General features: G+C 46.9%; 1 protein-coding gene across 1 annotated transcript in view; it reads right to left on the bottom strand.

Moving 5' to 3' along the window:
- LRP1B (LDL receptor related protein 1B) overlaps positions 1-14070 on the bottom strand; it is a 3516099-nt gene that overhangs the window by 2089644 nt on the left and 1412385 nt on the right. Inside the window, 1 exon segment of the mRNA XM_029607894.1 lies at positions 13580-13837. Coding sequence (XP_029463754.1) covers positions 13580-13837 — 258 coding nt within the window.

Below are 14070 nucleotides of genomic sequence, written 5' to 3' on the forward strand. Positions count from 1 at the left end.
TGTACCTTTCCTCACCTCAACTCCAAGTAGCAGCCAGGAGATGGCTGCTGCTGTATATACCTGCTGTTCAGTGAGACTGGCTGATAAAGTTGTGAGGACGGCAACATAATATTAGTCATTGCAGACCCTAAATAACCCGAGGTGTAATGAATGCCTTCCCATAATGACTTGGTCTTGCACTGGCACTGTCACTCCGAGTACCTTTCCTGAAGCTCTCCTTGCATGAAAGGGAAGTAGGCAGACTGAGTGATTCCAAAGGATTCACCTTATATAAAATACATTGTCAAAACAGCAAGATGGGTATAAATCAAATTGTCATCGTACTTGAACACTAGCTGCTGTATTAATAAAAAAGGAAGTAGGTGGCAGCCCAGCACTGGCGAAAGTGCAGAAAGACTTTGTAGCAACACAGCTTCTAGGCAAGATGAAGCTGTATTTTCAGGTCAAAGGGGCTGATGATGCTGCCTGGAAGTGTGATTAGAAGCTGGAATGCCATGTAACTATGAAGTGGCTGCAGCTGTCTCTAGCCTGAAATGATCACTGCAACCCAAATTTATATCCCCTGCCCCAGTTGTGCAAGTCAAAAAAAAAATTATTTTGCACCCTGGATTCACATAGTCAGTTTATGCCCATTGGTCGCAGATGGCTGTGACCACTACTGCTCACCTCCTTCTTTGCTTCTTTGACTCCATGGGGTAGATTGGCAGCCTCCGCTAGCTACTGACGACCTGCCTACCACTTCTAGGCCTCCCGGGTCAGCATGGACGCCGCCGACCGTCATCTTGCCATCAGGTCCCTCTAGGTGCACACGCATGCACAGGCCAGTCTTATCCACGTCATGGCGGGAACCTCATGGGTGTCCCATCCAGATGATGTCATTACCTTTGGATATTTAAACCTGCTGGTCCTAGCCTAAAATGATTTGGCAAAGAGTCTCATCCTTGCTAATTCTGCCTCACTTCCTAAGAACCCTGCATTCCAGTTCCTGTTCCGACGTGGACGTCTCAGGTACCCGCTCCTCGGGGGCCTCTCTCTCGTCCTGGCTATCCGCTCCTCGGAGGACCTGATGCCTGGAACTCTGCCTGCCCTGTTTCCCGGGGCTTCCGTGGAACCAACACTCTCTTTTGTGAGTACTCCACCCTGCGAATCAGATTCTACTTTACCAAGTGCCTATCTGGTGTACTCCGCGCTGCTGGCCATTACCATCACTACAGAGGACTCCTTCAGTGTTGCCTGCTCTACGGACCTTTGCTACACTATCAAGGACCTCACAGGTGCACCCTGCCTTGGGGACCATTACCAGCCCTACTGAAGACCCTTACCAGTGTACCCCGCTTTGTGGGCCATTGCCATCTCCACCTAGGGTCTCGACTGTGCACCTCACTCTGCGGACTGCTGTCACCTCTACAGAGGACCCCACCAGCATACCCTGCTCAGTGGGTTATTATCATCTCTACCGAGGACATCATTGGTGTACCCCACCCTGCAGGCCACTACCATCTCTACCAAGACCTCTTCGGGTATCCCGCCTCATGGGCCATGACCATCTCTAAAGGAGACCTCTTTGGTGTTCCCACTCCACAGACTTCCACCAACACTATGGAGGTATTCCCTCTGGGCACTTCCTACCATATTACATTGACTCTGTGCCTCTGGGTCTGTGTGACTTTCTCTCTGGCACCCCCTGCTCTATGGGTAATGCTTCTATCTCTTTAATAAAGACTCTATATTGCTTCCATGTCTATCCTTAGCTGAGATTTAGTCTCCCAAAGGTGAGGCTCACGGGGCTCCTCCCCTTGAGCGATACCACCTCTCACTTCTGCTCAGGGTTCGCATACCAACTGATATTCACAGAGTCCTAACAGATTGCCAAATCCATGAACCCGGCACAGGTCTCATCACTTCAGGCCATTCCCGGCCTGGCCCAGTGAATCATGGAGCATCAGAAGATCCTAGAGACTTTGGCTAACGCCATCAATCAACTGAATAGCCATCTGGATTCCATCCCAACACCTACCAAGCCTGATCCAGCTAGGCAAGCACCGCCCTTCTGGCCTCCAGTACCTTTTCTGGCTCCTCCTCATTTTGCAGGTGACCCCTTGATATGTAGGGGCTTCTTGAACTATTGCAACATGCATTTTTCCCTACAACCTGCATATTTTCCGGATATAGTCTCCAAAACTACATATATCTTATCCCTTCTGGAAGGAAAAGCATTGGCTTGGGCATCGCCCCTTTGGGAACCTACAGATCCCATCCTTAACGATCTAACAAGCTTCCTCGTCCTCTTCCGAACCTCTGATGACCCGGGGCAAAAGTCCATCTCTGAATCTACACTCTTGTAGTTGCAGCAAGGTTCCAGATCATTGTCTGATTACATCATTGAGTTTCGGACTCTGTCATCAGAATTACACTGGGATCTGGGCTCTCTGTGAGTCATATTTCTAGAGGGTCTTAGCCCACGCATTAAAGGCGAGTTCTTTGAGGCCCTGGACTCGCTTATTGATCTCAGTGGTCGCATAGACTGTCAGCTATGCAAAAGTTCCCAGGAGATCAGAGGAACCAAGAGTGTGGTTTCTAGTGTCCCACGGGTTCATGCAACGTCCTCTACTCAGGGTATCTCTACACCTAACCTGGAAGAACCAATGCAAATGGGCCATAGTCATCTATCTGCAAAGGAGAAGCAGCGTCACCAGAAAGCAGGCCTCTGCATGTATTGTGGCCAATCGGGTCATGTGGTACCTTCCTGCCCCCTCCGTCCGGGAAACTCCCAGGCCTAGGATCCACTGGAGGACTCCTCCTAGGACTAACCGCATTTTCACCTCCACTAACCCTGCCTGTCACCATTAACTTGGACAACCAGGAGTTTCACACCCTGGCATTACCATTAGTAGACTCCGGAGCTGGGGGAAACTTTATTCTCTGGCAACTTGTAGAACATTTACGAATTCCCATCATCTGTATGCCAACACCATTGTTACTTTCGTCAATCCATGGCGAAAACTTACCTGGCAAAGTTGCCTTCTCCACGATCCCTATTCACCTTTTCTTATTTTGGACAAGGCTATATATCCAGTGGTCCTAGGATTACCATGGATGAAAATAAATACTCCACAATTTGACTGGACTACCCTCCAACTCTCCCACTGGGCTGACTCCTGCCATGAAAAATGTTTGGAGACTGTATCACCGATGCCTTGCCTGGCCACACAGCCATCTATCTCAGGGCTTCCACCACAATAGTCTTCCTTCTAGGATGTATTGTCTAAGAAATCTGCAGACGCCTTACCTCCACATCGCTCCTTTGATTGTGCAATCAATTTATTGCCCAATACTGAGACTCCAGGGAGAGTCTATCCTCTTTCCTTAACTGAAACCAAAGCCATGTCCGAATACATAAAGGAAAACCTGGCCAAAGGTTTTATTCATCTCTCCAAATCCCCTGCTGGAGCCGGGTCCTTTTTTGTAGGGAAAAAAGATGGCTCCCTCCGACTGAGTATATATTACCTCGGCTTAAACAAAATTACACAGAAGGATCACTACCCCCTGCCTTTAATTTCTGAAATGTTTGACAGGCTCCAGGTTGCTAAGATATTCATCAAATTGGTCCATAGGGGAGCTTATAATTTGATCAGAATATGCAAAGGCGATGAGTGGAAAACCACATTTAACACCCGCGACAACCATTTTGAATATCTGGTAATGCCATTTGTCCTCTGCAATGAGCCTGCGGTGTTCCAGAATATGATGAATGAAATCTTCAGAGACATGCTCTACAGTTGTGTCTTGGTCTATTTGGACATCATCCTGGTTTTTTCTCAAGAACCCCAAAACCACCGCCGGGACATCACCAACATCCTACAATGTTTAAGGGAGAACCAGTTGTATGCCAAGCTGGAAAAATGCTCTTTTCACAAAGAGTTCATCCCTTTTCTGGGCTATGTGGTCTCTAGCCAGGGATTTCAAATGGATCCACAGAAGACTAAAAACATCCAAGATTGGCCCCTGCCACTGGGTCTCAAGGCAGTCCGAAGATTTCTAGGCTTCACAAATTACTATAATATTTGACACTAACTGCTCCACTCATGGCCATGACCCAAAAGGGAGACAATCCATCCCAATGGCCACCCAAAGCTGTATACAACTTCCAGAAACTTAAGGAAGCATTCCTGCAAGAGCCATGCCTGCATCATCTGGACCCCTGATGACAGTTTATCATTGAGGTAGACGCTTCAGATGTCGGTGTTGGTGCTGTGCTCAGCCAGTATTCTCTTAACCACACCTTACACCCGTGTTCCTTCTTTTCCCGACGCTTTTCTCCAGCTGAGCACAATTACGGGGTAGGGGGCAAAGAATTGCTGGCGATCAAATTAGTATTTGAAGAGTGGTGCCCCTGGCTCGAGGGAGCACAGCATCAAATAACAGTGTACATGTTATGCTCAGGCTTGTGAACCCTTGGGCCGATGGGATGATGGTATACCTTAGGAGGAGGATCCGTAGGTTCTCCCATCGGGTGGCGAGGCAGGAGCAGAAGACGTTACCAGCTGACCCTCGACACTGGAGACTGAGGCAACTGTGGAGGCAGAAGAAGAGTCGTGATGTCGAGGAAAAGAACTGTGTCTTCGCTACTGGAAGCCCGCGGTCCCCCCAGGAGGAGCCTGTAGGGACCTGGCTGCTGGGACTTAGGTGGACCTTTGAGAGGTCAAGGAGTTGAGCGTTTGATGCAAGGGCTGACTGGAGCTTCACCCCTGGAAGCCCACGGTCCCCCTGGGAGGAGCCCTTAGGGACCCGGGCTGCTGGGACTTAGGTGGGCCCTTGGAGACGATGGTCAAGAAGAAATCCAAGGTCAAGTGCCAGAGGGTCGTCGCTTACCAGTCCGAGGTCACACACCAAGGGATCGTCGCTTGCCAGTCCGAAGTCACACACCAGGAATCACCGCTAGCCAATCCGAAGTCAAACACCAGGAATCACCGCTAGCCAATCTGGTCAGGAACCAGGAATACCAAGACAAGACAGGAACAAGGATCCAAAGTAGAAGAACTCACCGAAGCAAGCAGACCTAACTAACCCAAAAGTTGCCAAGTCGAGGAATGAGCAGAGGAAGCCTCCTTTTATACTTCCTCTGCTCTGGCTCATAGGGAACAGCTGAGTGTAGTTAAAGGGATCAGGTCCCTTTAAATCTGAGGAGGAGGCGCGGCCTCGCGCCTAAAGATGGCGGCGGCCAACTTGGATTCCCTCCGCGGAGAGAAACTCTGCTGGACGCCGTGAGGGAGGAGCAGGGATGACTCCCCCTGGCGACCATCACTGGGGCCCATGCGAAGTGACGGGCAAGGATCAGGGACCTTATCCGGAGCTGCCGTGGCAGTTCACAGTCATGGGCATGGTAGGGGACCGCGGTCGTGGCCTTCCACGGTCGTGGAACACAACAGTACCCCCCTCTTTAGGGCACCTCCCTGAAGGCCTGGGCTTAGACAGATGGTCTCTGTGGAATTGCTCAAGCAAGCCTCAATCCAAGATGTTGGCCAACGGCTCCCAGGTGTTTTCTTTGGGGCCGAACCCTTCCCATGCTAATAGGTATTCCCATTTCTTCCTATGCTTTCTTATGTCCAGGACCTCTCGAACTTGATAAGTGAGGTCATCTTCGGAGGCAATAGGTTGGGGAGTCGGAGGCGTGCTGGAAGGCCATGATAACACCAGAGGCTTCAAGAGGGAAATATGGAACGTGTTGTGTATCTTGAGGGAAGGCGGCAGATGAAGCTGATATGAAATGGCACCAACCTGTCGGATGATGGGAAACGGATCAATAAATCACGGGGCCAGTCGCACTGATGGCAGCTTCAGGCGGATGAACTGCGTGCTCAGCCATACCTTTTGGCCCAGCCTGAGGGGCGGATATGGTCTTCTTTGCTGATCAGCAAACCTTTTTGCCGCCTGACTGGCTTTGATCAGCACGCGCCGTGTGGAGATCCGCAGGCGGTGTAACTCATCTGCAGAGAGTTGGGCTACCGGGGACGTAACTGGAATGGGAACTGGCAGCGGAGGGTGTGGCTGCTTCCCATACACTATCTGAATTGGCGAGGATCCGGTAGCCATGGAGAGATGAGAATTGAGTGCAAATTCTGCCCAGGGTAGCAGGCTAGCCAAGCCATCCTGTTTCTCGTTGACGTAAATACGGAAGAACTGCTTTAAGGTTTGGTTCGTTCTCTCCACAAGACCATTGGTCTGCGGGTGGTAAGCAGACATATAGTCCAGGGTAACATCAAACTTTTTGCATAGGGCCCTCCAAAACCTGGCAGTAAATTGAGGCCCTCGATCTGATAGGATACTTCTTGGTAGGCTATGTAGTCTAAAGATGTGCTGGACGAACAGCTGGGCCAGCTGTGGTGCGGGCGGCAATCCTGGGAGTGGCACGAAGTGTGCCATTTTACTAAACTGGCCGACAACCACCTATATGATCGTGTTGCCGCTGGATAAAGGCAGATTGATGACGAAATTGGTCGCCAAATGGGTCCATGGTTCCGAGGGTGCAGGTAAAGGCTGGAGCAAGCCTGGAGTCGAACGGGAATGGGGGATCCTCTTGTGGCAAGCACATGACTGGCAGGACTCTACAAAAGCCCGGACATCCTTGTTGACCTTTGGCCACCAGTAGTATCAGTGCAGGGTCTGCAAGGTCTGGGATTGTCCCTGATGACCGGAGCAACGGGAGTCGTGAGCCCATGCCAGGACTTGTTTCCGCAGGTGCGGAAAACCAAGTTTAATAGCCACAGCTGAATCATTTTTATAAATCATACATATAGAATTCCACCACCAGTTACCATCTAATAGAGTTAAATCATTTTAATTAGAGAATAAAAGTTTCAAGGCTATGGGAAGTAGAAAATCAACTAATTTCCACTGTGGAGGAACATAAGAACATACCATACTGGGTCAGACCAAGGGTCCATGAAGCCCAGCATCCTGTTTTCAACAGTGGCCAATCCAGGCCATAAGAATCTGGCAAGTACCTGAAAACTAAGTCTATTCCATGTTACCATTGCTAGTAACAGCAGTGGCTATTTTCTAAGTCAACTTAATTAATAGCAGGTAAGAGGAAGAGGAATTCTCGGTGTTGGTGATTTTAAAATCACAATTCGGTAGGATATAATAAACAGAGCTGAGAAGACTGATCTTCAGAATCCTGTGCCAGACATTACCCCAGAAAGAGTTTACATAGGATAAAAAAGAGCACATGAGATATAGTTACTTTATCACTTATACATGGCCAACAAAAATGTGATTTCAAAATACCAGGATAAAAAGCTTCCAGGTTATCCATGTGGATCAATGAGTAACAAAAAACATGGACTGAGTAATACTGGAACATAAAGAAACCAGTACCACTGAGTTCCAAAAGCACTTCCAAGACATAGTGGTGTATATTTTAAAACGTGCGTGCGGGTGTACATGTGCGTGCACTACCTGATGCGCACACATGTATGCCTGATTTTATAACCTGCGGCCTCAGAAGGAACTTCCCTACCCCCCACCCCACCTTCCCTTCCCTTCCCCTACCACCTCCGCCCTTCCCCCCTACCTTTTTCCTTTTTTTCACTTTTGTTTGAAAACGTACTTCAGCCCTGCCAGCACACGATCCTTGACACAGCCACAAATGGCCGCTGTGCCGGGAACCTCTGACCTCACCCCTGGACCGCCCCAACCCACACCCGGACCAGCCCTTTTTGCAAGCCCCGGGACTTACAAGCATCTCGGGGCTTTACACGTGTCGCCGGGCCTTTTGAAAATAGGCGTGCGTAAGACTGGTTACGCACATAACCCTTTGAAAATCTGGCCCAGTATACTTATCATAGTTCAGAGCTGATTCCTAGGTTTTCTCCAAACTGAAGCCCTGCTTCTTAGAGATGAATTTTAAATGCCCAACGCATGCATTAATTAGGGGATGTGCGAAGATTTCAGGCTCATGCGTACCAAAGGTATTTTAAAAGCTGTTGAGAAACATGTGCATCTCCCACAGCAAGTATGGGGGAGGGTGTGATCTGGGTGGGGCATGGCTATTTTGGAGTGTGAACCTAAGATGTGCACAAAAATACTGATGTGACCCATGTGCACTGAAGCCCTTTGCCGCGTAACTTTAAATCTGCTATGGATGCCATGTAAGTTAAAATGTAAAGAAAACTAGGCAGATCTGTGAGGTTTTAAGGGTCAGGGCTAACTTGGGGAGTGAAGGCTGTCAAACTGGGGGGTTGGCAGTCCTATTTCTTAACTATGCAAACTAGGGATGAACTGATAAAACTAGGAATGGTATCAGCATGCACCCCTTTTAAAATCCCCTGATTTACATGGTGGAAGCAGGATTTGCATGCATATGAACATGCTCACTTGAAAAGTTTGCACATATGTGTGTGCAGCCAGGCTATTTTATAACATGCATGCATAAGCATGTGTCTGTCATAAAATGTCCGTGTCCCTGGGCATGGATCGACATATTATGCAAAGTGTGCATGTGTGCAAATGTGTGCATGCTCGCAAATGTGCTTATGTGCACCGGTTTGAAAATTACCATCCCACTTTGTAGCTTCATTGCGTTATAGAATCCTGGATTGACAGGACCTTTACACCTCAATTTCTTATAAAGTAGCATAAGTTCAGGATTGGCACTAATATATACATTACTGCAACTGCATTAACTTAAAATATTGTGAGCCTGGCAACCCAAACCATTGTATCAAAAAAGGAAAACAAGTACACAGACCATAAACTAAAATCTACCCCTGGATCCAAATCCCACAGCTTTGCCAGATTTCCCAAATTAAATCTAATTTATTGATCTCAAGCATTGGGTTGTACCACAGAGGGAGGCAAGTTGTGCTTTTATTGAGACCGTAAACTTAATATCAAATTCTGAAAAGGCTTTATGATTAGATTTAAATAATGGTGTCCAGTCTAAAGGAATGGGAGAAACCATGTGATGTTCAAGTTCTACCCATCGTGGAAGATGTTGAGAAGGTTATGTGCACTCCATCTAATAGTAATCCTGCTGCAACATAAATGTCTTGTAATATACATAAATACAGAAAAGTATGAAAAAAAAAGTGTGAAAGCTTGCTGGGCAGACTGGATGGACCGTTTGGTCTTCTTCTGCCGTCATTTCCATGTTTTTATGTAAGTCAGGAAAATTAATCCTATCACATTCTTTACTTCCTAGGCTGAAGGAAGTATGCTCATTCCATAAAAAGTATGCTCATTCCAAATAAGTATGCTCATTCTACAAAAAACTATACAAGAATGCATTTACTTCCTTGTAGAAAGCCAAAGAGAAGAAAGAGGGTATCATATTCAGCACAAAAACTGTCCTCTGCCAAGTGCTCTTTCTGGTGGCATTGAGAACTCAGGGCTGGAACAGGGCGGAGGTAAGCATACTTCCTTCTGCCTCCAAGAGTGATGATAGCCTGGGGAAGAGGGGTGTCAAGTTTGAGGATAGGTCCTTTCTATGTAACTTTGGGATCCAGGTCATTGGGGGGGGGGGGGGGCTTCCCACATGTGATCAGAGTTTGCGGATTGGGAAAGGGGTCTAGCCAATGAAAAGTTAGTTGCATATATTTTAGCTAGCTAGATTTGAGTTAATTTTCAGCACAACCTAGCTGAAGTGAAAATATGCGGTAAAAACATAGCAATCAGCCACATAAAAGTCTTGCCCCTGTGTAGTTAGATATTGTGCTGCCCTATTCATTTTAAACATTTTTACGGAGATGTGTGCTATTTTTGTAGAGGTGCATGACAGTGAGGTATGGTCCTTAACTGAGACCATATGGATGACAACCGTTGGTAAGGTGCTAAATTATGGGATGCAAGCCAGCTGTCCTACAGTCTTGAAATACCAAAGCTTGCCCTGAATACAAGGAGAAAATCATGAACTGAAAGTGAACTTTTGTTATCTTTATAGTTAAAATTACATCTACTTTTTATAAAAAGCTTGTCTACTTTGCATACTGTACATACAGATGTTAGAAAAAGATCAGAGAGTTAATGGTGATGAAACGAAGGCTAAATTGGGAGGCCTTACTCCATAGAGGTGTGTAAAAAAATCTGTCCAAACACTTTGGAATGTGTTTGCAGGAATATAAAATAAGCTCTTCCTTTTTCCTAAACTAAGTTTTGGTTGTTCTTCTGAACTTATTTTCTAATTAATTAGGTTGAGATTTTAAAAGCCCTTTGCGTGCCAAATCAGGGAGATGCATGTCTCTCGAGCCAGTGTATGGCACATGTATTTTAAGAAGCATCCATGGATGCGTGCATCTCCCAGTATATGCACAAAAAAAAGTCCATAAAAGGAGTGGGGCATGGGTATTCCAGGACTTTAAATGGAAACCAGAGCATAAATATTTATGCACACAAGCATACGCCGGGATCCCCTACTGCATAACATTACTTCTGGTAATTGTATCAGCATGTGTGTATATTAAAATCCCCTCACTTACGCAGCAGTAGCGGAACATGCACACATCCATATAAATTAGTATGCACATTTATGTTCTTCCAGTCAATTTTATAAGATGTGTGCATATTATAAAATGGCCACATGCCTTTTGTATGCAAATTGCTATTATGAGAGAGAGAGAGAACTTCTGTAGAGAACAATATGTAATGTTACAAAATATACCACTGTAACAGGATGCACTTATAATTTGGGGTGAGGTTTTGGGAGTGGGGTTAGTTTTGGGGGGCAGTTTTACATACACCATCAGAGGTGCGAACAGCAAAGTTCACATTAGTGAAGATTTTCTGTCATTTGGAGTGATGAAAGGTAAAAGAGGAGTTGATTTGTACAATGCACTCTCTACCAAGCTGCAATCACTTTCATCACTCCAAATGACAGAAAATCTTCATTGCTGTCGGACCTCTAACTGTGTATGTAAAACTGCCCTCCAAAACCTACCCCACCCCCAAACCTCACCCTGAAGTATAAGTGCCCCCTCTTATAGTGGTATAAATAGTAACCTTACATTTTGAGCTTTAGAGAGTCTCTCTCTCTCTCATACAAAAGAAATGTATCAGGCATTGTGGGAATTAGCCTATCCACACCCCACTTTTTTTTTATCACAGGTGCTATAGCATTTTGATGAATCTAGTACTGAACTTGGCAAGTGCCTGAAGTAGTCTGGGCAATAGAAATTTCACCTTTTTTCACATATATGACAACTCAGTGATGTGAATAGTGCACCTACTTTATTTTATGTTGATTAGGAACCATACTGTTCAGCATATTGACTCCAAATAACAATTTCAAAACATTCCTTCCCTTCCTTTTAGTTTTGTCTGTTTGACATCTGTCAAATGCACTCATCTCTGCATGATATCTCACATACTTCTCATTTTTGTGTCACAGTGAGTGTCAGAGAGGTAAACAGTAATGAAGCAATAAATACTAGGTTATACCTTTGTGGACTTCAATGTTTAATGCATAAGGAAAGGAAAACAGCATGCCCATGCTTTAACAGGAAAAGTAAACAAATAAATATATAAATAAATAAAAAAATAAAATCTTGTTTCCTTATTCATCAGCAAAATGTGTTAGTTCAAAAGATAGATATTCATCTTTCATATATATACAAGCCGTAAAGCCCGTTAAAACGGGCTACATCCCTCTGTCTCTCACCTCCCCCTCATTCTCTCTCCCCTCACTCTTCACCACCCCCCTCCCCCACCCACTCCTCTCCACCCTCCCTCTCCTCTCACTCAGTCCCCCCTCTCCCTCACTCCCTCCCACTCAGTCCCCCCTCTCACTCACTCAGTCCCCCTCTCCCTTCCTCCCTCCCACTCACTCAGTCCCCCTCTCCCTCCCTTCACCCACCTCCATTTCCTCCTGGCGCCGTAAGCGCGACTTCCCGCAACCCTCACCCGGCTCCATTAACTCCTCCCGCTCCTGCCGGCAGATCTCGGGGGGGGGGGGTCACTCCCGCGCGCGCGGCAGTGACCCCCCCGAGATCTGCCGGCAGATCTGGGGAGGAGAAGCAGCGGCACCGCGCGCGCGGCGCCGCTGCTTCTCCTCCCGCTCCTGCGGCCCCACCGCCATTTTTTTTTTCTGATCGACATCCTTGCCCGCACATGCGCAGTAGAGCTGCGCTCTACTGCGCATTTGCGGGCCGTCGGTCACAGGCCATTTATAAGGTAGATGTGAATTAGAGATGTGAATCGTGTGATCGATCGTCTTAACGATCGATTTCGGCTGGGAGGGGGAGGGAATCGGATTGTCGCCGTTTGGGTTTTTTAAATATCGTGAAAATCGTGAAAATCGAAAACCGGCACACTAAAACATCCCTAAAACCCACCCCGACCCTTTAAAATAAATCCCCCACCCTCCCGAACCCCCCCAAATGCCTTAAATTACCTGGGGTCCAGTGGGGGGGAGGGCGGGAAAAACCGGCACACTAAAACAACCCTAAAACCCACCCCGACCCTTTAAAATAAATCCCCCACCCTCCCGAACCCCCCCAAAATGCCTTAAATTACCTGGGGTCCAGAGGAAGGGTCCCGGTGTGATCTTTTACTCTCGGACCTCCGGTGCTTGTAGAAATGGCGCCGGCGCTACCTTTGCCTTGTCATATGACAGGTCAAAGGTAGCGCCGGCGCCATTTTGTTTTTTGTCCCCCGAGGTCAGGAGCATAGGAGATCGCTCCCGGACCCCCGCTGGACCCCCAGGAACTTTTGGCCAGCTTGGGGGGGCCTCCTGACCCCCACAAGACTTGCCAAAAGTCCAGCGGGGGTCCGGAACGACTTCCTGTATGCGAATTGTTTTTCCGTACGGAAAAATGATTCGCGGCAGGAGATCGTTCCCAGACCCCCGCTGGACCCCCACGGACTTTTGGCCAGCTTGGGGGGGGGCCTCCTGACCCCCACAAGACTTGCCAAAAGTCCAGTGGGGGTCCGGAACGACCTCCTGCAGTCGAATTGTGTTGTCTACGGCCGCCGCCATTTTGCGCAAAATGGCGCCGCCTGTAGACAACACGATTCGACTGCAGGAGGTCGTTCGGACCCCCGCTGGACTTTTGGCAAGTCTTGTGGGGGTCAGGAGGCCCCCCCAAGCTGGCCAAAAGTCCCTGGGGGTCCAGCGGTGGTCCGGGAGCGATCTCCTGCCACAAATCGTTTTTCCGTACGGAAAAACCAAAGGTAGCGCCGGCGCCATTTCTACAAGCACCGGAGGTCCGAGAGTAAAATATCACACCGGGACCCTTCCTCTGGACCCCAGGTAATTTAAGGAATTTTGGGGGGGTTTGGAAGGGTGGGGGATTTATTTTAAAGTGTCAGGGTGGGTTTTAGGGTTGTTTTAGTGTGCCGGTTTTCCCGCCCTCCCCCTTCCCCTCCCCCTTCCCCTCCCCCTTCCCCCGATTTACGATTTTTTGACGATAAATCGGGAGAATTGTTATTGTATCGCGGCTCTAACAATTTTTGACGATTTAAAATATATCGGACGATATTTTAAATTGTCAAAAAACGATTCACATCCCTAATGTGAATATCCCAAGATTTATTTGTCATATAAATACATTTTCTAGGATTATACCATAAAAATATAAATACTTACCATGAAGATACTGGGCGATCTTAATTTCCCAGCCATCTGTAAAGTCCCATGTTTTTGTTATCTTGGAACATTTCAGCTGATTTGAAGAATCTTTGGATTCAATCCAACAAACTGTGTTCTCATCATAAATAAAATCCAATGTATGAATTTCATTTGCATTTACCGAGCTCATTGTAGACACTTTAATCCTATTAAGATTCAATACTTCAATTGTTTCAGAGTTAGCTATCAAAAGCACTGGAGGTCTATCGGCAGGTTCTAAAATAAAACACAATACAGCAACAAGTTAAGTTACAACAAGAATGAAGATTCTACTAAGTGGATTTCTAGCACAAATTATTTGGATTGCATATGTTTTTGTAATGATAAGATGACAATGTAGAGTTCTGATAGAGAGCTTCTGGAGAACAATGGAAATCTTTGTAGGCTGTAAATATTCTGAAAGTCAATAAAAATTGCAAAATAAATAAATAAATACATAATTAAAAAGA

This window comes from Rhinatrema bivittatum, chromosome 6, assembly GCF_901001135.1.
Source record: "Rhinatrema bivittatum chromosome 6, aRhiBiv1.1, whole genome shotgun sequence".
NCBI classification, from domain to species: Eukaryota; Metazoa; Chordata; class Amphibia; order Gymnophiona; family Rhinatrematidae; genus Rhinatrema; species Rhinatrema bivittatum.